The following is a 26,849-nucleotide window of genomic DNA, read 5'->3' on the forward strand; positions in this document are numbered from 1 at the left end:
CTAAGTTTTACAGCTCAAATCTAGTTGTACTCTTCTAAATCAACAAAAAAAAATCCCCCAAATTGTTCAAAGAAAATGTATGCAATAAATATTGAGACCCAAATTACATTGTACCATCTATAATGTATTGAAGGATACATAGGGACAAGCCTACAAGTGCACTAAAGTGTGACATAACACGGGTTTAGTTTGGTTTTGTTTACTTAGTCTGAGTACACTTTACTTGACACTATTCACAGTTTTCACTTGGTTTCATCCGCTATGATTCAGACTATAACTATGTGCCTGGCCAAACACTCAAGAAACGTATAGCCCGCAGTTTTGTTTGGTGGAAAATATTAATGAGTATATTATAGGGCTGTACAATATATCGCAAAAGTATTGATATCGCAGCATTGGCCGATAATCAATATCGCAACAGCTTAAATGTCTCCATTTTACAGAAGTATCCTTTTTTTGGAAAATAAAATGGACAAAAAGGCAGACTGTATTCACAAGTTTCCTTATTAAAGCCTACAAGCCTTGGGTTGGTCCGGGTTTTGTTTTTAAGTTTTATTTTGACCCAATTTGACTAGTGATAAAAGCACATGCATTTTTTGTTTTAGTTTAACGGAGATGAAAATATTGCAATAATATTGTTATCTTGATAGAAAGCATAATTATCTAATATTACATATTTATTTCATATTGTACAATTTTAATACATTATATAGTTTAGTAAATATTGAACATACACTTTTATGTGTGTGTGTGTGTGTCATCCATGCTGCTATAGTTACCTGGTCCTAATGAAATCATGGTGACACTGAGAGTTTTAGTCTGTGCTCCCTGTATGAACCCTTTCAAAGAATTAGAATTATGCAAATGTACTGGAGTTTGTTTATCTGCCTGTGGCGTCAGTGACTCTCACTCCTGTGGTCATGTGTTTGCTATGTGCTAATAGAGTTTTATGTATTAACTCTATTGACAGTTACAGGTGTCACTGTTCACCATAGACTACTGTACAGGGTGTATATCACCCACTGCATACAAACGTCTCTCTTTCTACCAAATTAACCATGCCAAGTCAAGTTTTAGGCTTCTTTGAATGAAAAATGAAATCTGGCAGCTCTAACTTGAACACCACAACACACCTTATCCACGCCCCTGTCAGGACGTATTTGGACTTTGGATTTGACAAAGTAACCTATACTTTTACTCTCCATTTTCACTTTCATTTTACATAAACCGCATAAGTAGTAATATCATTTTTATTACCACTTACCAGTTTGTCAATACAGTTCCCAATAATGGAATATGACTGCATTATTGCTAACTCTAGTACTACATTGAAGGATTATTAGGTTAAATTCAAAATCATACAGCCCACAATATAATCATAAGAGCTAAAAATTATAACCATGATTTTAGAAGCAAAATTATTATTTTTGTTTTTATTAAATCTACACAATCAATACAAAAGTACAATTAATGTAAAGTGCTTTTTTATCTTGCCGTTTATGCCACCTCAATTTTACTTTGAAATGAAAGAAAACGTAAACATAACGGTCATGATGTCAATAATTGCGAATAATCGTTAAATTGTGATGTTTCTCCTCACAATAATTCTTATCTACAGTATTAGTTAAACTGTACTGAAACGATATGAGACGACAAACTTGTCTCATTTTTAATCCACATTTGGAACACATTTATTTTGTAAAAGTTCACAAGTCAAATGCTGGACGACTGGCACAGCAGGTTATAGGCAGGCGTTGATGTCTTTAATAATGGATGACATGTAGCAGCCTGTTGCTAACACCGTTTGACGGATGGTGCCCTCATGTTGTGTTGTTCCCTGTAGGAGTGTGTGTGTGTGACTGTTCAGATCAGGACGTGAAATGCCCCATGGACTCGTGTGTGACCAGGCAGCAGGGGTGAGCGACAGACAGGAGAGAGGAGAGAGAGGACAGAGGGTACATCCACTGCAGACGTCTGACAGGGGCTGATGTCACTGGGCTTTCCTATGACTGGACGACCTATTTAAAGTTCAGAAGAGAAGGCTGGGTGTGGGTTGGGCAGGGTCAGACCAGCGTTTGTGGCTCATGCAAGGGATGTGTTGAAGTCTTGAATGATGGGGGGAAGTATTAAGAAATGGTTGCCAGGACAGCCAAGAATACACGCTTCTCCAATACTATACAAACACAAGTAGTCTGAGCACGGTTTTATCTCCCGCAGTGTAGTTGTACAAGGAAAACTGAATAAAGAAGAAACTAGTCCCTGGAAGCAGACTGTAGAGTGTTGCAAAACTCCATCCTTACTCGGGATAGTCCAACCACAGCAGCACGCATCTCTCAAATGCGGGAAACATGTCCTCTTGTAATTTCTCGTGTCATTCAGAACAAAATATATAACTTATTTTAGCTGAGATGAATACGAGTAAGCTGCCATGTTTGTTTTCTCTGATTGATTAATGGTTGGTTAAAATCACTCCCATCTGAACTCAGGGCGTCAGGATATAGTTCCAGATCCGCTCGTCTTTGTAAAGTTTTGTCAAAGCAGTTTTGGTTGGTCAGGTGAATCTAACTCCAAGTAGTGTTGTGAGGAGAAAATGCTAACCACTGTACCGCTGTGTTTATGTTAATTTCTTACACTTTAATTTACTTTACAGGCTTGCTGTAGCCTGTCAAAGCACTACACTGTGTTCATTATTCAGTCACTCCATACTTTGTCGTGCAATCTACTTATGTAGCCACAGCTGCATAAGTAGATTGCACTAGACCCTGACTTTAGGAACCAGAGCTCTAGAGAATGTATCTAACAACACCTTTTTCAATTGTTTGTGGAACAGTAGGTCCAGTGTACATTGTGACATCACATGATTCCTGTCCTTAGAAGAATGGGGAGTTACACTGAAGATCACATAACAAGAAGCTCCTGGAAAGCACAAATCAGGACTGGGCATTATTCAGACGGTTACAGTTTAAATAATACACCATAACACAGGAGGATTACATACATTTCTGGATGCTTTGTCTATATTATTATTCAGTGTTTAGTTCTTGGTAGAGTCGATCAAAAATCAATAATACCCGATAGCTCCATGGCTCTGCTTGCTTACACAATCCTCCATTACTGTGTCCCAGGCCTGTCCAGTGAATCCACAGAGCCCAGCCCCAGGGTCCTCTGTCCAAGCAGCAGGAGGAAGGGGCAAGGCAGGAAATGCTCTCAACTACTGCACTTCCTCCAGCTCTGGCCCTGTCTGCTGACCAGCCACAGCGCTCCATGCTGTGGGGGGCTTTAGGACTTACAGTAGACAGTTCCCATTGACCGTGGTGTCCCTGATTGACAGTCCAGTGCCTTCAGTGTCTATCTGTTACTGTCAGATTGACCGTTTTAATAAAGTGTATATAGCAGGGTTTTTTATGTTATTTTATTATTAATTATATGACGGGATAGTACCTGTTTTCCGTATAGGTCAGAGTGCTCCGTGCTACATCTCTTCCACTTCAAAGCGCAATCACAACACAATCAGCGTGCATCCCGCTAATGAAACTACTGCACATCTCATCAGGTTTGTCAAGTTGTTGTGTACAGTTTTGTATCATGCTTTTGTATATTTATGTAGAATTGTTGTAGGGAGCATGGGTGATGTACGGTTGTGGGCTGAGCATTGCACAGAATCTTACAGCTGACTATAAGGAGGGTTCAAACAGGGCCCCGGAGAAATCGCTAGATTACTTGAACATGCTTTGATGACATCTAAAACCTCTTCAGGCATGATTTTGATGAGGGAACAACGTTATAACATGGTAGAAAAACAATTTTGCATTGTACCCGCTCTTTAAATGTTTACTCAGAGTGTGAAACTAAAGCATAATTATGTCCACAAGACTGTCACATTATTGTGAAGCTGAGGAGGAGAGGGAGAGCCTGAGGACTTTGATTGTACTGCTACTCTAGTGGATATAAGGCAGAGGAGGAATGTTATGACACCTATTACAACAACAGGAGGCAAGAAGGAAGGGAGAGGTAGTGCAACAATTTGAATGCCGTAAGAGGTGGTTGAGAGGCAAAGATGGCAGGCTGTGATTGGTTGAGATGGTAACGGACGGGTGATCAGGGATGTCAAGATTATTTGGTTAATCCATAATTGTGATTTATCAAGGTCACATTATAATCATAATAACTCAGACCTGTAGAAGCACTAAGAAGTCATTTCAGTTCGATCTATTCTCCACAAATAAAATAAATGCAAACTTCAGCTTTTATTCCGTAAGTTTCATAAAGCTGGTCACATACTAGAAGAATGGTGCCCGTTGCCATACCAAATTCATGGTTTAAACTAAATTAGATTTGTTAAAAATAATTTAATGAGAAAATATGATATGATGAGTCTATTAATTTTGTCTTGACCACTTCAACCACAGTTAACTATTTCATCACTCTGTCTCTCATCCAAAGTTGTCCTGAAGTATCCCCCTCCCCTGCCCACTGTCCCATAGCAGCAGCAGCAGTGCATTAGCCTGGGAGAATGGACTAGCCTACAGTGAGTGCCTGTTATCTGACTGGCTCCGCATGTCCGACTGCAGACAAAGGCTCCATTCTCCACACAGTGCAGGCTGAGACGATGAGGAGCAGAGCTGAGCAGTCAGCCTCTCCTGGAGCACTGTCATATGTGCCCTCACCCCCCAACAACCATACCTCTGGACCCATGTGACCACAGTCCAGTGCATGTGCTCTTTAACTGTTAAGTGTCCTGATGAGATTAATCATGTGGATCAAAACTATTCCTATAGCACTGTAATAGAAACGCACAGTGCTCCACAAGTTATACTATCAAACTACTGTTGAAACTGAAACCACAACTTTTCAGCTAGAGGGTGTAATCCTCTGCCAACGAAGCCACTCTATTTTTAGTGCAATGTTCCATCTGTTTTTGCCATAAACATGAGCTGGTAATTGTGAGCGATCCGTTCAACCCAAAACATGCACAATAGGTAAAATCCTCCAGCTAAGGTAATCCTGTCCAAAACTAGCTCAAGATCTGGAGATGGAGCAACATGAGCAGTGGGACCCAATGATGGAAAGGATGCGTCACAAAAGACACACTCCCTACAGGAACAATAAAGTGTACCTTAACCTTACCTTACTTTAAATTATTAATCATTGCTGCCCATTATAAGACACGTATAAGTTTTTCTCATTCTCAGTATATGGTCAGGCTCCTGCGAAACCTCAGAACCTCCAGAATTCACTCACTGAGCTGCGGAGGCTGCACTAGCACTGATTAATGATTGCTTGTACTGGGGTTTAGGTAGAGATAATTTTAGGTTTAAACCGACTGGATTTCAGCATCGAAACTGGCAACCCAAATGAGAATTATGTTGGGTTCATCCTGCTTTCTGATAGGATAATGGTCTTGAGAAAAAACACAAAATTACAACAATACAGCCATCATGCTGTCATGTCAGTTGTTATCAATAAAACATACATTTGATTTTAAAATATCTACCTCATATCTTGGGACACAGGTCATGTTTATAGAATTTAAAATCAACATACAGTTCCTTAAGTTCCACAATTTACTGGCAATGTATAGAAATAAATTAAATCTAAAGGCACGTAGTCTCATTACAGCATCCAGACGATAAAGGAGATTTGTTATAAACACCACAGGCGGCTACATTCTTTACATTCTCAATAAGCTTTTCAAACTCCACAGTAAGTCTCTTAGGAACCTACCCCTTTCCAACATAAATTTGGCTACTAATAATACACAGAAAGCAGAATCAGAAAGCAGAATGAGCCTCATGAGTCTCTTATTTGGGTTGTCAGTTTCAGTGCATATCCAGTTGGTTTGAATGATCTGAATGGTCACTACTTAAACCCCTGCACCTGAGCTTTCATATGAAGCACGGCCTGTCCATTTACTGAAAAAAATTGCGCAAAAAATTTCTATCTGCAGGTTAATACTCTGGCAACCCAGGTTCAGTTGTGATTGTAGCATCTTTTTTAAAAACTAAGAGAAACTGTATATGGCCTTGGTCTTTCTTTTTATTTTTATTGCACATTTTCGTGTCGACTGGTTTCTGCTTGCTCTTCTTGCTCACTGGAAATCCTAAGAGCATTAAACAGTCCCACAGCTGACTTCAGGCTTACACAAAAAGCAATGAATGATGGGATTGTTAGAATATTGTCTCTGTATTTAGACTGTAGCGTCACCTGTGGCCCCCAAGGCAGTGTTTGGCCTTTGTGCTTTTTTCTATAACACTGAGACTCTCAGGTGATTCTCATCCCTGTGAAGATGTGGGCCCCAGCTTGGACCCTGCAAGCAGCATCACAAGACCGCCATGTTTACAGGCTTCAAAAGATTTAATAAACACCTGACTTGGATGAGACAGTGGGGGGGACTTAAAAAGGATTTCTGCATTTGCTTTTTAAACTTTTGAACTATTAGCCTTGTTGAAAAAAAAGTTAATTTGGCTTCAGTTAAGTCTTCATTAGATGGGACAAAGTACAGAGACAGTAAGCTCATATTTAAAAAATACAATATACCAGTGATACACAAATGTGTATTTATGTTTTTGTATAAAAGTTTAATCCAATTGTGATGAAAGCATTGCATATTACAATAATCAGCTTTGGGCTGTGGTCAGTCAGTGACTCCTGTGGCTGTAAAAGCACGTGGTTTTCAGAGTGCAGATTTAGCAGGAATGTTAAGGTTCATTGACAATATAGACTTTTAATAAGTGCCATTTGACACTAAAATGTATTTGATCTTGAAAAAGGTCTAATTGGAAATGGTAATCTAGAGCTGCCTGCAACGAACCATCATTTTGCTCATCAGTTAATCTCTGAATTATTTTTCAATCATATTGTGAAAAGACCCATGAATGTGAGATGTTTGTTAAATCTGACCCAGATGAAGCTAAACCAAAGAAGATGTTTACACTATTTACAGATTTCATATGTCAATGATGTGACAAAGCTCTTTCTGATTCTTAAACCCCTTTAAAAATTTCACCTTCTTACCTTTATTCAGGCTTGTAACATTTTGGTAGCTGTTCTTGCACTAAGGAGTTAAACATTTCAGTTGAAAAATAGTGACTGCTGTTCATATCTGATGTTTTTCACCCACAATATAGTAGTGTATCATGTGCTGCATCACACTGGAGGATATGAGGATAAATAAGACATTCGGCCTATGACTTGAACATGATTTGTGTTATGGTTTGTCACGCACACACTTTAACGGTGTAATAAATACATCATTACTCTCTCCCTAGTTCATTTACACATTACTGTAAATGATGACTTGTGGTTTGGCCAACTTCCAAAGAAACGTACTGGCTCTCACAAATGTCATTTCAGTGTCATGTCGGACTAGTTGACCTACCTTTTCTCATTTAAATGTGTATTTTTTATAAGTCAGAGGGAGCAGACCTGAACTGGGCACCTGTCTCGTTGGCAGTTTATAAAACATGGAGAGGTGCTAGTGATTCTACTGGAGGTCATAAGATGGTGTTTTGTCTGTGGGAGAGTGAGCTTCAACTGAGAGATTATCATGATTTGACTTGTCTACATGGTTTAGTTTATGCTATTTAAAGGGGCACTGTGTAACTTTTCTGATGGATGTTCTGCCACCCTCTTATCTTCCTGAAGATGTTGTTGTTTTTTTCCATAATGTTTCATAGAATGACATTAAACTTGTATACCTGGATAAATTAACTTGTAAACTTTGTATATGTGAAGACTTTGAAATTCATTTGATTAATTTGTGTTTTTAGATTTTTAAAAATTGCTAAATCATGAAATTGAGTGTTGTTATTATTATTATTATTATTACCCAAGGTTACCTGCCTCTTAACTTTCTTACTTGTAAAGCAGGGTTATGGTGCAATTAAAGGCAGTTTTCAATTTGTTAAATAGTAGAATATGCTAACAGGGAAAATGTGGAGAGCTTCCCCTGTTTGAAACATTAGCAGTCCTTGCTCTGACTCGATGAAATCAATTAAAATTATAATCGAGATTATGATTTGTGCCAAAAAAAAATAAATCAAGATTTTATTATTTTGGCTATATTGCTTAGCCCTAATTTACAGTGATTTATGCATGTTTCAGTAATCTTTATTCTCCTGTATTCAAGATGTTATTGCTCTGATCTAGACAACTATTTAACTCAATAAAGAGCATATTGTACAAACTTTTACTCTACATATATTACCCTAGTATTACATTTTAGTGCCATTTTAACTACTTAGGTGATTACTACTTCAAACAATAGCAAACACAAGAAAAGTAAAAGAAAAAACATTTTTATATACATCAAACTATAAAATGTATGTCTCTATCCTAAACCTTTAACTTAGTATTACTTGTGTGTGTTTGCAGAGGTACATGGTGATGGAGGACTCTCAGGAGGGTGAGAAGAAGGAGCTGCAGATCAGGGTCATCTCTCTGGAATCTCAGGCCCGACAACTGGAGACCAAGACCAAAAACTATGCAGACCAGAGTGAGTGCACCGTCCACACACGATGTCCGCCCTGATACTGGCCTGACACCGGCCGGGATCAGGTCAGAACACGCCAATCCACACACCCAGGCTCAAGAGACTTAACAAGAACCCAGTGAGACAAGGTTCTGCCCTCTGCTGGTGCTTCCAACAGAGGAGCAATTAAAATAAAATGACACATTCTAACTTCCAAATGAAATGTATGTGGTAAAGCAAATTTGACAGTTGAAATGATCAGTATGAAGATTCGCTTCCACCCTGTAATGTCATTAAGGGAATGGGTGTTTTGAGCTCTGAGAACCTGAAGAATTACTCAAACATACACAACTACATGCACATGTTTAGGATGCAGAAACTGCATAAAATAGTTGTACTTTAGTACTGAAGTTTATTTAGCTCACTATATTATAAATAACATGCACTGTCCTAGTTTTAAAAAAGTGCTGCAATCACAACTGAACCTGGGTTACCAGTACCTTACCCTGCAGATAGAGGACACATACAAGTTTTTCTCATTCTCAGTGTATGGACAGGCCTCATGTGAAAGCTCAGAACCTCCAGAATTCACTCACTGAGCTGCAGAGGCTGCACTAGCACTGATGAATGATTGGCCACAGGTGCTGGGGGTTTAGGTAGTGACCATTCAGATCAGAGAGAGCCCTTTAGATTCAGACCAACTGGATTTCAGCAGTGAAACTGGCAACTCAACAACAAGAACAACGTGAAATGGCCATCATGTCCAGTGTTTTTGTAACTAAGAATACATCTGCATTACAGTAGTTCAGGAGGAGCGATATTTGATCTGTATTTGGGCACACAGGTCATGTTTATGGAATTTAAATTCATAATCTTACACTTTGAGAACATTTAAAGGAGCTGTGAGTATAGTCCAGCTCAGCCTAGTGACGGCTCAATGCTCTTCTCCCCTGTGGGCATCAGTGACTGGTCTTGTGACTGTTTGTTGTGCCTGCTGCTAAAGACTAAGTCTGTGTGTTCTGCATAGCTATTGTGCAGATGAGTTATTTTGTTTCTGATGCACTTCTGTAAAAAGTTAGGACAGCGAAATATATTGAGAGAAAAACATATTGCTATGACAACCAGGCTTTTGTGACTTCAGATATTTAGAAAGTCAAGTTTCAGTCACGATTGTATTATAGTCTTAACCCGTGTTTGTCCTAGATGACTAATACAAATTTAAATGTGCTGTAAACCACATTAACTTAAACACACTACAGCCTCTGAACAAAAACGGTAACATCAACATTTGCAATATGTTTTTTAGGGCTGTAGTTTTTTTAGTCTCTTAGTCGATTAATTGGTCGATAGTGTCTTATTCAACCAACATTTGTATTGCTGGACTACCGGTAATCATTTTATTTAGATTTAGAAGGATTTATATGGGACAACGGCAGAACGGAGAAGTGAGAGAGGGTTAGGCGAAGATTTGGTATTTTTGTTTTTTAAATTTGGTTTAGATACATAGATACGTAATACTTTTGAGAGCTTTTGCCAGGCCCCCTTTTTAGTCAACTTACTGATTGGCAGGACATGTCTTTAGTTGACCAAGAATTGAGTGTTAGAGCTGTGTGTAGAGGAGAGCACGAGGACCAGAGGAGCTTCAAAGGCGGCTTCATGATGTGTGCATGACCGCTTTGGTGGCCCTGTGTGACCTGTCTCTTCACCTAAACACACAGCACAGGGACCAAGCTCTGTGTTCAAATCATTTTAGTGAGACCATTCTTAAGGAGATAGCATGTCGTCTGCAAACTGATCAGGTCTCCACAGGGACTTGTGCTTGGTCTTGAAGCTACAAAGCCCCATTGATAAAATTGTAGCTTATTGAAATTGCATGTAATTTCTAGGGATGGGTGAAATATTAGTTATAGCATTGGCATTGATTATTGTTGATAGCGTATTAGCCATTATCACCATTTGATACTGATATTCGATACAGATTTTTTTGCGCTGCTCCAGTCTGTGTGCACCCATGTGTCAGCTGTCTCAGTTTGTCCTCAGTGCATCAGATTCTTTTTGAACAAACTCAAAAAGAACAATGCAATTAGAAGAGCGTTATATGGCTGTATGTTTACACAAACTTTATTTTATTTCCCAGATAAACATATAATTATAGTTCATAAATTAACTTTTCGCTTTTATATAACTTTAAGATACATTTGTGGGCCTTGCGATGAATTTTTAAAGCTAAATATTGGTGTTGCCAAATATCAGTTATCTGCCATTGCTGCAGGTGAAATATCAGATCTTGGGCCAATATGGATTTTTTGAGCTGAAACCATCGCTAGTAATTTCCTTATCCTTTGAACTTGATATAGTATTGCTCTGGTGTAAGAAAATTGGATTTCTTCTGGTTGTTTATTTTCTGAACACCAGGGCTACTGAAGGCCGTAACCCACGCCAAAACAAGAGTAAAACAACAGCAGTCTCAACTCACTAGAGCCAGTCTCCCGAAACAGACAGTAATTAACGGATAGATCCTTCACATAGACTTGTCGGCATAGCAACCAAGTGTCACGTACAAAAGCAGTAACATTAACAAAGACAAGATAAACAGTTACATAAACCTTCAACCTTCAGATCAGTCATAGCACATTACCACCAAATGTTCGACAACGATCTAAAATATTTCACACTATTGCCAAATCGTCGTATCGTACCATTTAAACACACTTGATTGAAATGCAGAATGGAACTTTTTCGGAATTTTTCCAAAACTTAACGACTAAACCAGCATCAAAACTACCCTAATTAAGATCTAAAACAAGACTTTTCTTCACATTTTGTATTAAAACAAAAAAAAGTCTTATTGCCATTATTACTGTACAGAGGCTTCACTTCCTCATGATGTCATTTTCTCCAATTTGTACTCTCCCCCCTCACTTCCCCTTTCATATCTTTTAATACTTTACAAAAGTTTGGTTTTTATCATCACTGTGCACAGCTGTTTAACTACCGGTATGTTTTTTTAGTGCTGGGTTTAATAAAACTAACTACGGTAATATATGGACCAATTTAAATAATATCACTTTTTAAAAATCATTCTACTTAATAAGAGATTCATAATTGGTTTAAATCTTGACAATTTTCTTGGCGCATGGAGGCCCTCTTGTGGTTTAAGAGTAAAGTTGCAACTCTTTTTTTTTTTTTTAAGCCAAATTAAACAGAGAATCAGGCAAAATAAGATAAATTGAATTATGTTGTATGTTTCAGACAAGATGTTGTCCATGTTTTTTGTTTGATTTTAAATGTGACTTTTGTGATTTTAATTATTTTTTGTCTCTTCGCAGTCAGCAGATTTGAGGAGAGAGAGGCAGAGCTCAAGAAAGAGTATAATGCTCTTCATCAGAGGCACACAGAGGTAAGATGGCTACTACACAAGCGACATATAACACATGTAATCTTTAAGTGCATACACCGTGCCAAATTACTGGATGCATTTATATATGCACCAAAAATCTACAATAATCTGAGCATTATCTGATTTCTTGAGTTGTCATACAGTTCTATCTGATGTGGGTAATCTGATTTCTGTCTGATTGTTCACTTCACACAAGAAAAAACTTTAACAAGTGCACTGTGTAACTTTTCTGGTGGAAGGTTGATCACCAGCACAGATGTGGGGAAAGATTATGCACTGAAGCATACACTAGTTTTGATTTTGAACTGTCATTTTGCGCATCATGCACACACCCTCATCATAGAAAACACACAAAGAAATACAGCTGATGCAGCTTTAAAGTTTAAAGCAATGGATTTAGTATCAAAGAAGGAAATAGAGCCACTGCATGTAAACTTGGCAGTCGGTGAATCGATGGTGCGACGTTGGAGGCGGCAGCGGGAAGGAAATAAAAGCAGATGGCCCGTGTTGGTGCTGTTTTATTTTCTAAACAGTTTGAAAAAAGCGTGGCTTAAATTAAAAAAAAAAAAAAAAACTCCATGTACAGTCTTTCTGTGTAAATATCTCATGTTACAACATGAACATTTGCAGCTTATATTCAAGTGCAGCTTTTATATGTACAAAATTAATTTTCTTTTTAAAATTTAGCTAGTGCAATACAAAAGTCACTTGATGACACATGTCCCCAGGTGTTTTTGATGATCATGTTTCTCTTGTGCATTTAAACGCACACAAAATCACATCCAATTATTGGCTTATTTGATTATTCAGTAATGATAATAATAATATATGTTTTTTCAATTCATTTTGGATTTATTGGAATCAGTAGTGTGGTTTCTAGTGGTGTTTGTTTAGCATTTGAAAGATTTCAGGAACTCATCACAAACAGATGTCTGAAAACTTCCTCAGACAGCTGTCTTTTTGAATAACGCGGGAGGAGATGAGTCTAATAAAAGTGCTGTATTCAGAGTGTCAGAGGCAGCTGTGTGAAGAAGACATGACAAGAACGTGACCCATAAGTACATATCACAAAACACTGCAGCTCTTTAGTCATGAAAATCAGTAGTATCTGACCAGGTCTGCCTTGTAATCCCTGGTCTCACACACTCATGCTTAAATAAAGATCAAACCAAGTAACAATCTGCTTGCCCCTTAAAGGTATAACCTTTATTATTAGATCCATGACATGAGTTAAAGTTCTGATATGGGTTAAATAGGTTAAAGTTAGGCAGTAGTGACAATGTTAAGGTTATGATCAGTCCTAGGGCAATGGACAAAAATTCAATTCAGTCAACTGGATAAAGGTTTTTAGAACGAAGACATTTTACTGCTCAACCATGCGGCTTCTTCAGTTCTGTAAGCCGCTTGAATGAGCAGTGAAACTTCCTCATTCTAAAATAATTTTTTTGTTTGCTATGGATCATACCTGGATGACTGAAGGATTACACAGACTTACACTGACTGCAAGTCAATGTAATATCCCCAAGAAACATGGAAACTCAACATGTGCATGTTTGTGTGTCTCAGATGATCCACAGTTACATGGAGCACTTGGAGAGAACTAAACACCAGCATGGACCTGCCACAGAGCCTTCAGAATCTGGTCCGATAAAAACACGGTGAGACCACACACACATGGAATCATGTTTTAGTTATCGTGTTCTGTTAATGTGCCTTCTCTTTGGTCATAGTTTATTCTGATTAGGTTTAGTAAAACAAAATCTTTGTAATTATAATTCATTGGATTTATATACCACCTTTCATAACACCCAAAGTGCATTTACAGTGCATTATTCATTCACACTTGGTGGTGGTAAGCTTCTATTGTAGTCACAGCTGCCCTGGGCAAACTGCCTACTATGAATATGGTGTGTGTGTTTTGGTCAATGTGAGTGAAGTGTCTTGCCTAAGGACACAACAGGACAGTTTGCACAGGAGCCACTGCTGTCCCACTGTGGCACCTGATTTTCCCAGCAGTCTCCCATCCACATACTAACCAGGCCTGGCCTTGCTTAGCTGGACAATATGCTGCTCTTTTGTCATTTCAGACTTCCCAATTTTGCCAGCATCTGTCCCAGTCAATACAAATTCTAATCTAATCTAATTGTTCAAATGAAAAGACAAATTGTTTCTCAAGAACCTTTGTAAACATTTTCCTACATTCTTTCAACTTCTTAAACATAACAATGCAAATTATACACAACAAAGCATCCAGCCACTTTGTCAATGAGCCAGTTCCTTTAAAAAAGAGAGAGAGAGGAGAGAGAGGGAGAGCGTCAGCAGCACCAGGCAGGGAGGGGGTCTGACGAAGCGAGGGGGGGAGTGTCTGTCGTGCATTCTAGACCGCGCAGCACCAGAGCACACTCATCACCTGCACACTAGGAAAACAGTGCTCCATGCTAGCTCTCCCAAATTTACGGATCTATCTGACTTCCCCATGGCACCACCCTTCCTCCCATAGACCCTCTCCCCTCCGATCAGCCTTCATGTAGGGACAACCGGAGACTGCCTAACCCACGGACATGAACCCCGGGTGCATGCTGCTCTTCGTGTTCGGCTTCGTTGGCAGCGCCGTGGTGGTGAACTCGGCGGTACTGGTGTCTCTGTCTGTGCTGCTTCTTGTACACTATTCGGTGTCCACTGGAAGCCTGCCCGCCCTGCCCTCTCTGCCCTCCCTCCCCAGAGCAAACAGCAGGTACTGAGGTGCTAATGCTGATGCGTGCCCATGTGCCAGGCTGGATAGAGGTGGTGCTGTACTGATGCTGCGTGCAAAAAGTAGGGCAGAGAAAGTCATTGTACCTGAGTTTTTCTTTAATCCTTCTGCTAAGGCTAATTTCACAGATCTAATTATAGAAGTGCTAATTATCATGTTTTATTTAAAATTGTTCTTTCATTTAGTTGTGTTCAGAGATTTGTTCGGATATAGTTCTTGTTAATTTGTCTGGCTTTGTTTACGTGCTCACTAAAATCTAATTACTATGTGATTTCTGGATCTTTAAGTAATCAGAGGGACCATTATCAGAAGAAAGATGATTTTGAGCCATTTTTAGAGCTGCAACTAATGATTATTTTGCTAATTTAGCGATTATTGTTTTCAATTAATTCATCAGTTGTTGAGATCACAATCCTTCTCATTTTAATAGTCTTATAATTTGAAAAAAAATCTTTACAATCAGATAATAATTTGATTAATAGTATAAGTGTGCATGTAACCACAGCCACTGATGAGCCATCCATATCTTGGACTAGGTATCACTACCAGATTCCTGAGTTACTGTAACCAAACCTCAATTATACTTTTTTCCATACTCATCCTATTTTCTTTATTTTTTTCTTTCTATTTTCTTGTAAACCACAGTATCTGTTTTGAAATAGATAGATCATGCGATTGACTGATTGGCCAATCTGCCTGTCAGTCCTGCTCATTGGGGCTCATCTTTGTAAAATGCTGATGCTTCCCTTCCCTGGGGCTGTGAAGTTGAAAGCACTACTCTGTTAAAAGCTCTGTCAATTTAGACTTAATCTGAGCTTTATTTTAACACAGACAAGAAAGGAGTGGCTTGGCTGGAACAAGTGTCTCACATAAAATTACTGTCTCAAGCTAACTAACATTAGCCAACAGCTTTTCAGTTAGTCACATTCACCATTTTTGTTGTAAATCAAACCCCTAAACATCACCATGCATGCTCTTATTGATCACCGGCTCCTGAAAATGTGTTGTTTAAATCCATTTTGTATTTTTCATGAGTTTTTCCTAATGTGTACATTGTGTCATTATGGTAACTGCTGAACATTCTGCCATTAGGGACACATGTAGAACACCCCCAGTATGACGTTAGTGCAACTTATCAATAGGAAAATTATGTAGTCCTGGCTTCCCAGGCAGTAGTGTTGCCACTAGTCCTGACAATTCTTGGCTCGTTCAAAACTTCTTGTGATTAAGTTTGTTTACTAGTAGCTGTTTAATTTAGCGGACATCCAAGACTCACTATGTAATTATTATGTGTTATTTCAGAACAACATCTGGGGTCATGTCTACTTCTTTATAATGTCAAAAGGAACCTTTATGAGATTTTCCCTGCTTGAATTTAGAAATTTAAGCTTCACCCCTGCATGATGGGGACAATGGCTTGGTGGAGGACTGCAGTTTCCAAAGACCTGTAGTACTGAAGAGCTCTATTTAAGTTATTCAGTCATCTTGTGCCATGTTAACCCTGTAGTTTAGGCCTTTTTAAGTCCATGTACTCCTGAAATATATCCTGGTTTAGAATATCCGTGTGAATTCAGCCTAAAATACTATACTGTCACTGTACATATCCTCCTAAATGAAGAGCTAAATAAGCCTGTCCAGTGCCCAGGCTGTGCCCTCTGCTTTCACTATGCTAGTGTCTATTGTTTTGGAGCTGCCGGCTGCTAACCCTGTGTCACTATAGAGGCTATTGTTCTCCTCCACTATACAGAATTAGGAATGCTGTACCTACAGTCAGAGCACATTCACTGACATTTTGACTTTGATCGAATTTTTTCCATTCTCTGGGTAAAGTGTTTTTGTACATTAATAAACAAAAGTAAAAAATAATAGCACTATATCCAGAAATATAATGTAAAAAACTTTTTCGTCAAATTTTGAGATGTTCCTTTTTAGTCATCATATTGCAGGAATATGGGCATTTATGAACTAAAAGCATTTTGTAAAATCATGTTTACTGTGCATTCATAATGGGTTCACTTGGCTGTTACCGGCGCCATTTTGGGGACTTTGACTATTTCAAAAGAAGTCTAAATTAATAAATCCATATGTAACCATACACTGAAACCCTCGAATACTGTACCATCCATCCATCCATCCATCCATCTTCTTCCGCTTTATCCGGGGCCGGGTCGCGGGGGCAGCAGTCTAAGCAGGGACTCCCAGACTTCCCTCACCCCGGACACGTCCTCCAGCTCCTCCGGTGGGACCCCAAGGCGTTCCCAGGCCAGCCGAGAGACATAGTCCCTCCAGCGTGTCCTGGGTCTTCCCCGGGGCCTCCTCCCGGTGGGACATGCCCAGAACACCTCCCTAGGGAGGCGTCCAGGAGGCATCCTGAGCAGATGCCCGAGCCACCTCAGCTGGTTCCTCTCAACGTGTAGGAGCAGCGGCTCTACTCCGAGCTCCTCCCGTGTGACCGCGCTCCTCACCCTATCCCTAAGGGTGCGCCCGGCCACTCTGCGGAGGAAGCCCATTTCAGCCGCTTGTATCCGCGATCTTGTCCTTTCGGTCATGACCCAGAGCTCATGACCATAGGTGAGGGTAGGAACGTAGATTGACCGGTAAATCGAGAGCTTCGCCTTCCGGCTCAGCTCCTTCTTTACCACAACGGACCGATACAGCGACCGCATCACTGCAGACGCTGCACCGATCCGCCTGTCAATCTCCCGCTCCATCCTTCCCTCACTCGTGAACAAGACCCCGAGATATTTGAACTCCTCCACTTGGGGCAGAGACTCACCACTCACCCGGAGAGAGCAAACCACCTTTTTCCGGTCGAGAACCATGGCCTCGGATTTGGAGGAGCTGATTCTCATCCCAGCCGCTTCACACTCGGCTGCAAACCGCCCCAGTGCCTGCTGCAGGTCCTGGCTCGAAGAAGCCATCAGGACAACATCATCTGCAAACAGCAGAGATGAAATCCTGTGGTTCCCAAACCAGGTCCCCTCCGGCCCCTGGCTGCGCCTAGAAATTCTGTCCATAAATATAATGAACAGAACCGGTGACAAAGGGCAGCCCTGGCGGAGTCCAACATGCACCGGGAACAGGTCTGACTTACTGCCGGCAATGCGAACACAGCTCCTGCTCCGGTCATACAGGGACCGGACAGCCGTTAGCAAAGAGCCCCGGACCCCATACTCCCAGAGCACCCCCCAAAGGACACCACGAGGGACACGGTCGAATGCCTTCTCCAGATCCACAAAACACATGTGGACTGGTTGGACATACTCCCATGAGCCCTCGAGGACCCGATGGAGAGTATAGAGCTGGTCCAGTGTTCCACGACCAGGACGAAAACCACACTGCTCCTCCTGAATCCGAGGTTCGACTATCGGTCGGATTCTCCTCTCCAGTACCCTGGAATAGACCTTACCAGGAAGGCTGAGGAGTGTGATTCCCCTGTAATTGGAACACACCCTCCGGTCCCCCTTCTTATACAGAGGGACCACCACCCCGGTCTGCCATTCCACAGGTACTGTCCCCAACCGCCACGCGATGTTGCAGAGACGTGTCAGCCAAGACAGCCCCACAACATCCAGAGACTTGAGGTACTCAGGACGGATCTCGTCCACCCCCGGAGCCTTACCACCGAGGAGCTTGCCAACCACCTCAGTGACTTCAGCCAGGGTGATGGACGAGTCCGCCTCTGGGACCCCAGTTTCTGCTTCCTCCTCGGAAGACGTGACAGTGGGATTGAGGAGATCCTCAAAGTATTCCTTCCACCGCCCGACAACATCCCCAGTCGAAGTCAGCAGCTCTCCACCCGCACTGTAAACAGTGTTGGTGAAGCACTGCTTCCCCCTCCTGAGGCGTCGGGCGGTTTGCCAGAATCTCTTTGAGGCCGTCCGATAGTCCTCCTCCATGGCCTCCCCGAACTCCTCCCAACCCCGAGTTTTTGCCTCTGTGACTGCCGAGCCGCGGCACGCTTGGCCCGCCGGTACTCATCAGCTGCCTCAGGAGTCCCACGAGCCAACAAGGCTCGATAGGACTCCTTCTTCAGCTTGACGGCATCCCTTACTTCCGGTGTCCACCACCGGGTTCGGGGATTGCCACCGCGACAAGCACCACAGACCTTACGACCACAGCTACGAGCAGCCGCATCGACAATAGAGGTGGAGAACATGGCCCACTCGGAGTCCATGTCTCCAACCTCCCCCGGGATCAGGGAGAAGCTCTCCCGGAGGTGGGAGTTGAAGACCCCCCTGACAGAGGGCTCCGCCAGACGTTCCCAGCAGACCCTCACAATGCGCTTGGGCCTGCCAGGTCTGTCCGGCTTCCTCCTCCGCCAGCGGATCCAACTCACCACCAGGTGGTGATCGGTTGACAGCTCAGCCCCTCTCTTCACCCGAGTGTCCAAGACACGCGGTCGGAGGTCAGATGACACGACAACAAAGTCGATCATCGACCTCCGACCTAGAGTGTCCTGGTGCCACGTGCACCGATGGACACCCTTGTGCTCGAACATGGTGTTCGTTATGGACAAACTGTGACTAGCACAGAAGTCCAATAACAAAACACCGCTCGGGTTCAGATCGGGGAGGCCGTTCCTCCCAATCACGCCCCTCCAAGTGTCACTGTCGTTACCCACATGGGCGTTGAAGTCCCCCAGGAGAACAACGGAGTCCCCGGTTGGTGCACTGTCTAGTACCCCTCCCAGGGACTCCAAGAAGGCCGGGTACTCTGCACTGCTGTTTGGCCCGTAGGCCGACACAACAGTGAGAGACCTGTCCCCGACCCGAAGGCGCAGGGACGCGACCCTCTCGTTCACCGGAGTGAACCCCAACACGCAGCGGCTGAGCTGTGGGGCAATGAGCAAGCCCACACCAGCTCGCCGCCGCTCCCCGCGGGCAACGCCAGAGAAATGGAGAGTCCAACCCCTCTCAAGAAGTTGGGTTCCAGAGCCCAAGCTGTGCGTGGAGGTGAGGCCGACTATATCTAGCCGGTAACGCTCAACCTCCCGCACAAGCTCAGGCTCCTTCCCCCCCAGCGAGGTGACGTTCCACGTCCCCAGAGCTAGTCTCCATGTCCGGAGATCCGGTCGTCGAGGTCCCCGCCTTCGACTGCCGCCCGGATCTCTCCGCACCCGCCCCTCATGGCTCCTCCCGCAGGTGGTGGGTCCACGGGAGGACGGCCCCACGTCGTTCCTTCGGGCTGGGCCCGACCGGGCCCCGTGGGGAAAGGCCCGGCCACCAGGCGCTCGCTGCCGAGCACCCACCCCAGGCCTGGCTCCAGGGTGGGGCCCCGGTAACGCCAGTCCGGGCGACGTAAACGGCCTCGTTGGATTTCTCTTCATGATGGGCTTCTGAACCGCTCTTAGTCAGACCCGTCTCCCAGGACCTGTTTGCCATGGGTGACCCTACCAGGGGCATGAAGCCCCCGACAACATAGCTCCCAGGATCATTCGGGTGCTCAAACCCCTCCACCACGTTAAGGTGGCGGTTCGGGGAGGGGGAATACTGTACTTCAATAATAATTAAAACCACATTTGTAGTGTGAAAAATTGCAAAATGCAAGTAGTAAATATGAAAGGACATGCCAGTGACCAGTATTGAAAATTGGAACTTAATTTTGAGCAAAGACCCTGAGAAAAAATAATGAAAGACAGCTCAGTAGCGCCACCTCAGACTTTGATTTTCATGGAGCCAATTGGGCCGCCATTTTTATTTAAACATAATTTCAACTTCTACTTATTGTTTTTTACTTAAATGCAGGAAGGAGCGCCCCATCTCCATCGGCCTTTACCAGCTTCCGGGGCCTGACGGCGTGACCCCTGACCCCCACAGACAGCCAGAGGATGCAGCTGAACCGTGGAGATTCAACAACCTCAGCCACCCGCGCTCCAACACTAGTCTCAAGGTACATCCGCAATGATCAAGTACAAGTCAAGTTATAATGCTGTTCGGTGTTGTAGATAAAGTACAAACTGCGCTAAGAACATTCAACATTTAACTTTTGCCAAAATCAGACAAATCATCCTAGAGGTGTATGGGATATGGCTAAAACATGTTTTAAAGTTTTTGGTAACGTTTATTTTTGATTAAAAATACGTAAAATTGCTCTCAGTATTGATCTCATGAACATAAACTAGACACAGACGTCGAACCATTTTAAAACGACTACACTACTATTTAGGGTTAGAGTTTAGGGTATTAAGTAGTTAAAAAATCTGAATCAATCGCAAAACTATTTATTTTTATTTTTTATTTTTTTACAATAAACTAAATCTTTCTTACTGTTACTAGAGACTTCTTTTACCATTAACAAAAAAATGAATTTCTTTACCAGAAGTTTGAACTCCAAACCACTTTGCCTTATCATTAAATAGACCATTGATTAAAATGTGTTTAATTGCACAGACCTATCCTAAGGCATAAAGTGGAATGTAAGACTTTTATTTATTTGTAGATAAATACTACAAAAAAAAACAAAAAACAAACTCATAATATTTCTAAAAAATTCTTAATCTGAATATAGCCTGTCCTTCATAATTACAGGAGTGAACATTCTTGGGTACTTTATTACTTTACTTTATTATTACGTTACCGCTTACACATGGCTACTTGTTGCTAACCTTCCCACAGCACAGATGGATGAGACCACCTCAGTTTACCTCAAAATAAAGAAGAAGTTTCACACATTTCACATTGACCACAAAAGCAGTGATTTGTGCTCTGAATCCTTAGCAGCCTGTAGTTTTGTGCGTCTCTCGGTGAGTAAGACCATGGCCCGGTGCCCAGAGGAAGTGGTCCCATCTTGAGCCCACCTCTCAGCTCAGGAGGAGGGGGTAAGGACACGGCGTCTCCATGTGGTTGCTACTGGAGACCCGGCGCAATGAGGGGCCACGTTGAATGTTAATGTTGATTTTTAATGAGCGTAATTTTAACTGAGGACATTGGGCTTTGGAACGAATTATGATTATGTGGCTACCAGAACACAATGCACACACAGCATAGAATTTATGCTCAGAAATAACAACCACGTATTATTCTTGATCATAGCTTCGCCAAGTCACCCTAGATGTTATTCGATATTACTTTGTATGTATTTTTAAGTAGAAATATTGATGCTTTAGTGGTGTAATACAACACAACTCGTAAAATAATACTCTACATTTCACCACAAAGCTCCTATCAAATTATATTGTCCAGATAATATTACTCAAGTAGAAGTACAAAGTAGTGGTCCAAGAAATGACTCAAGAGTAAAAATGTATTTGGGAAAAGTACAGCTCAAGTAAGAGTAACTTAAAGAGTAACTGTCGGGATAATTGCAACGACAAAATATTAAATAATGCTCAAAATCTGGTATATTCAAAGGATAGATGAAAAATTATGCAAACTAAATCATATCTGAAGGAGCAGAGCAAGAAACACAAATGTTCTAATCATTTCATATTGTCAACATAAAGCTTTTGTCACTTATAGACTTAGTCACTGTGGGAAGGGTAACCAAAACTTCAGTTAAAATATAGCTCTAAGTAGAAGTAAAAGGTTGCACTTTTTAGGTTACTTTTCTAGCAGCAAACTAAATACAAGTTTTAAATGGCTACTTTGATGTATTTGAGCTTCAAAGTAGCTTAGCCATTTTATTTATTTTTGTTGATATTGATTTATAGAAATGTATAATATCAGAGAAAATCCAAGTTTTATTAATTCAAAGCAGTTCTGTAGTTTGTCTGTAGTTTGTTCAAGAAAGAAAAACCCCCCAAAACAATTACATAACACATTTGGATCAATTTTGTTAGAAAATATGTACTTTTTCAATCTCAGTACTGATACAGCTACTCTCCAAAGATGTATACTTCCAGAGCCCATCTATTGTTGTTTTGGAGAACGAGCTTCCTCAGCTACTCCCAGAGCTGTGTTACTGTTTCCCTATTGGCTGCTGAGTGCTGCTATAGTGACTGCAGAGTGGTGCCAGCTGCCTGCTACTGGAACTGTAGTCTCACCCCTGCAGGAAAATAAACCTGTGCTTGTATCGGGCAGAGAAATTAAAGCCACAGTATCTACTTTTTTGAAAAATTGATTATGGATGTTTTTATCACACTGAAAAATATAGAAAAACATATGCCCTTATATGCCCTTGAGTGGGCTCGCATCTCCACAAACCTGACTCTTATTTTGGCCTAGAGGACGGCCTGCTTGTTTACATTGTTTTCCATGGAATGTTCTGAAGTATTTCCATTTCCATGGACTCGTATAGTTGACTTTCCTCCCCTAGAAAATTGCATGCTATCACTTTAAAGCATGTCATTTTTTTTACTTATAACTGAAATTATTGAGTTAAAACTGTCCATTATTGTGCAGAACTAGTCTAAATATTGTTATCTAGATTATGCAGAAAAAACAGTGAGGTAGCGGTATTCATTTTTGTCACTATGGCCACCCCCAACACCAGTCCAATGTTTTGTGTTCACATCTGAGGAGGATCCACCACGTGCTCTTTGTCGTCACCATCATTGATTTTCTCCCCATCAATCTCCCCGCTATTTATAGACTGTGAAGAAGCCAGAGGTTATAGTGGATCAAAGCGATCAAAGCGATCAAAGCACGGCAAAGAGGAGAAATGTGCTAATGCGGGCTTTTGTGAGACTATACCGTGTGCTGCGTAATATAATAACTGCTTCACATTAGCAAAGTGTTCACCAGCCAGGTCACCTTCTACCAGCTCAGCAACGGTGTCCGTCAAAATGTGGTAGATACAGAGATCAGCAATGTTCTGTGGTTGGAGCAGGTATGCCGTGCTTCACTTTAGGGATAATCTCAGTATTCATGAAACCAGCAGATTTTCCCATTCCTCTTTATTGGAAAAAATCCTACACGTATGTATTTCTTATTTCTAATGGAAATACAAGAGCAGTGAAGCTGTGTGTTTACAAAATCATTATAAACACTACCAGAAATGATGGTATACTATGTTAAATGCTGAACAACTTCACTTAATTTGTGGGCTTTGCTATAGATTTTAAAATATTGATATAGAAAGTATTGTATGACAAGTATTGGTTATCGATAGGCCTGTCATGATAAATACTATATCAACTTATAGTTCAAGATATTAAAGCTGGAACAGTATTTTTTGGGGGGTCAATATTTATCATATGTACAATCTCTTTGCACTACTGTGAGATTTTTTACTATGATTTTTTATTTTTGTTTCAGTCATCTAGTTTATGTATTGCAGCTCAGGATTATTTATTTATTTTTTTAACAATATTGTAGATTTAGTTTTTGTGGTATAAATCTGCTCTTGGGTTATTGTGTCAGTGACATCAATTAGTTTCAATATTATCATTTCTCATCTATATTTACTTCAGCAATCTATCGCAGGTCTAGTTATTGGCCACAACAACAACTTAAGATAAATGTATTGAAAAGCTAAATATTGGTATCGGCACATATTGGTCACCATAGCAGGCCAAATATCAGCCCATCCTCGCTTGACGTTGTTTGTTGAATGCAATAAGGGCATGTAATTTGTTTCTTTGCAAATTTCATGGTTGGATACACATGGCCAGATATGAAAAATATGAGCATTAGAATCAACATTGAAATATGTTTTAATGTGTAATAATGTGTTTGGATGAAGAATATCCCAGCCTACAGAATTAACTTTTTCACGTTTTCTCAGAGGAAAAAAATAAAGAATGAAAAAAAAACTATAAACATTTAAACCGTACAATTGCATTTATAAGAAATATATGTCCACATGTTCCAAAAGTTGTTCTATCATTAGTCGATTACATGTGAAGACCATAAATTATATAAACAAGATAAGCATTTTTAACAGTATTTCTATGGTATTTGGCTCATTTATATTGCAAACCTCTTGGGGACAGTGTGATGTTTCCTCTCCTCAGCTGGCGCAGTTGTTTCCAGTCATAGTGGAAAATGAAAACTCTCCGCAGAATCCAAAATGTGCTGAGGAGCAGGTAGAGGAGTTGTGAAAGCTGCCGTCTTCTAACGTCTGGTGTGTTGTGACTGTATGCTAGACTTTGGGAAAACACTAACCTACTAAAAACACGCATGCTAGTGTTTGCGAACCAGGGCATGTTTTTAAGACACTGGTGCATTGGTATTGGTCTGTTTTTATTGTTGAAAACTTTGCAGGGGATGTGACTGAAATTTTTTTTAAAAAAGCTTAAAAGTCTTAGATCCAAGACTTAAAAAATTCAAAATATCCCAAATTTACGATTAGTCGTCATTACCCATGTCAAATAATTGTGCAAGCCTTAAATGGCAAGTAAAAAAAAATAAATAAACACTTTACATTTACTATTGATTGAATTAAAATTGTCTAATTTTCTTTCTAAAATTCACAATTATTAATTTTTAGTTCATATGATATTGTAATTTCAGTAATCATGGTTATTAGTTAGCTGAATATCTTGAAATCTGTAGTAGTGCTATTATGAATGTCTCAAGAAGTATCTTAACTCAATACAAATTATGCAACTCTACATCCAACATCTTCTGTTGAATTGACCTGGTTTTCTAGTCTTTGTTTTTGAGCACATGGTTTGGTTCCACTAACTTTCACTAAAGTTCCACTGAACATAAATTCCTCACATAATTAAAACCTGTACTTTTGTGTGTCTCTTACACAGGATGAACTGTCCAGTACAAGTCGTGGCTCCAAGTCCGGCTCTCCGTCCAAATCTCCAGCCCCTAAATCCAGCAGCTCCTCTCAGGGCCCAGCATCCAACCTGAGAGGAGGGGCTTCCACACAGGTCTCCTCAGATGTCACCATGGAAGCAGTGGCGACGCCCAATCAGGAGAGAGAAGCTTTAGATAGACTCAACAGCAACCTGGATGGCAAGAGCGGTAAACCAGACGGCAATAAAGATATCACCAATATCCAGAAAACTCAGGATTCCTCGTCATCGCTGAATGATGAAGGTAGCTAGGGGGTTTGTTTCTATTGAAGTTGTAGCTAATAATACCAGTTAGGGTTGAAGGATTAATGGGCACAATTGGAAAGTATGCCATTTTTAAAGTAGGGCTGAATGATTTGGGAAAAATATCAAATACGATTTATTATTATTATTTATTTTAACAACCATTGTGGTTGCAATTTGTGATTTATGTTTTAATAATAGGGTTCTGTTCAAAGTTCATTTTAAACATGTCCAGGTGAATTGACAAAAAAAAAAGAAATATGAACTGATAAACTAATACAAGAACCACGTTTCAGAACATTGTACATGTTTGTACAGATCTAAACTACAGGGTTAGCATTTTGTGTGCAAAATGAAACAGAAGATTTTACTTTGACAGTTCAGTTCTTCTGGATGTGTTTAAAATGAGAACTTTTAAAAGAATCCTATTATTAAAACATAACTCACAAATCTTTTCAAAATCACAAAGTTTGTCAGAAAAACATGCAATTAGGTTAGAGTAGATCAACAATTTGAGTTTTTTTTCATTAAAAAATTGATGTTTATTTTGTGTTGTGTTTTTCATAATTCTGCTACTAATGGATATACTTCAGAAACGACTAATTGGTTTGGCAGATTAGCTCCACAACTAGCAATAATTTATGTTTTCTTTCAATGTAACCCCAAAAGCTTTAAGCACTTTTGTTGCTGAAATATAATCAAAGTGTCCTATAATTCCTAAATTCATCTTTGTGCTATTCTTGTCTTTTTTTGCGATAGTCTTCTCAGATGGAGCAAATGAGCTGGAGAAGTCAGCGGTGCAGGCCATCATTGAGTCCACTCCTGAGCTGGACATGGAGCTGGAGGGCCTCAAAGCCACAAGGTACTGCTCACCTGTTTTTTATCAGAATATTACTTTATATTACAAGTCATTTTGGAGTAGCATTCTGTTCCAATTATAACATGCACTTCATAATCTAAGTTTAGAACGACACACCTCTCTTTTCTGGTGTAGCTTGTTTCCGTGGAGATTGCTTTGTCAAGGATACTACAAAGTACGGCATTAAACTTGGCGATTCCATTTAGAAAAGTATGTAATGCAGGTGACGCCAAGTTACAAGTCAGATCTGTGGAATGCAATTTTTTGAGCAGTGAAAGTGAAAGTGAAAAGCTATGCTAGATAAATGTACTGCCATACTGTGGAACATCTCAGGCAATACAATAACTGTTACCTAGCAACCATAATGCAACAAAGGCCAAAACTTTTATGAATTAAACAATACTTATGATTAGATTATTTAAAATGAATGACAAA

The 26,849-nt window shown here is 40.7% G+C and overlaps 1 protein-coding gene across 4 annotated transcripts in view; it reads left to right on the plus strand.

Moving 5' to 3' along the window:
- Positions 1 to 26,849, plus strand: part of spag9b (sperm associated antigen 9b) — a 49,152-nt gene that overhangs the window by 1,647 nt on the left and 20,656 nt on the right. For 2 of the 4 annotated variants that reach the window (XM_055229779.1, XM_055229780.1), the window contains exons 2-8: positions 8,374 to 8,494; positions 11,800 to 11,870; positions 13,437 to 13,528; positions 20,370 to 20,514; positions 24,518 to 24,589; positions 25,265 to 25,556; positions 26,315 to 26,417. In XM_055229779.1, coding sequence (XP_055085754.1) covers positions 8,374 to 8,494; positions 11,800 to 11,870; positions 13,437 to 13,528; positions 20,370 to 20,514; positions 24,518 to 24,589; positions 25,265 to 25,556; positions 26,315 to 26,417 — 896 coding nt within the window. The remainder of the gene's footprint in view (positions 1 to 8,373; positions 8,495 to 11,799; positions 11,871 to 13,436; positions 13,529 to 20,369; positions 20,515 to 24,517; positions 24,590 to 25,264; positions 25,557 to 26,314; positions 26,418 to 26,849) is intronic. The other 2 variants (XM_033984251.2, XM_055229781.1) reach the window with 1 other exon arrangement.

The sequence above is a fragment of the Periophthalmus magnuspinnatus genome, chromosome 19 (genome assembly GCF_009829125.3).
Source record: "Periophthalmus magnuspinnatus isolate fPerMag1 chromosome 19, fPerMag1.2.pri, whole genome shotgun sequence".
Classification (NCBI taxonomy): domain Eukaryota; kingdom Metazoa; phylum Chordata; class Actinopteri; order Gobiiformes; family Gobiidae; genus Periophthalmus; species Periophthalmus magnuspinnatus.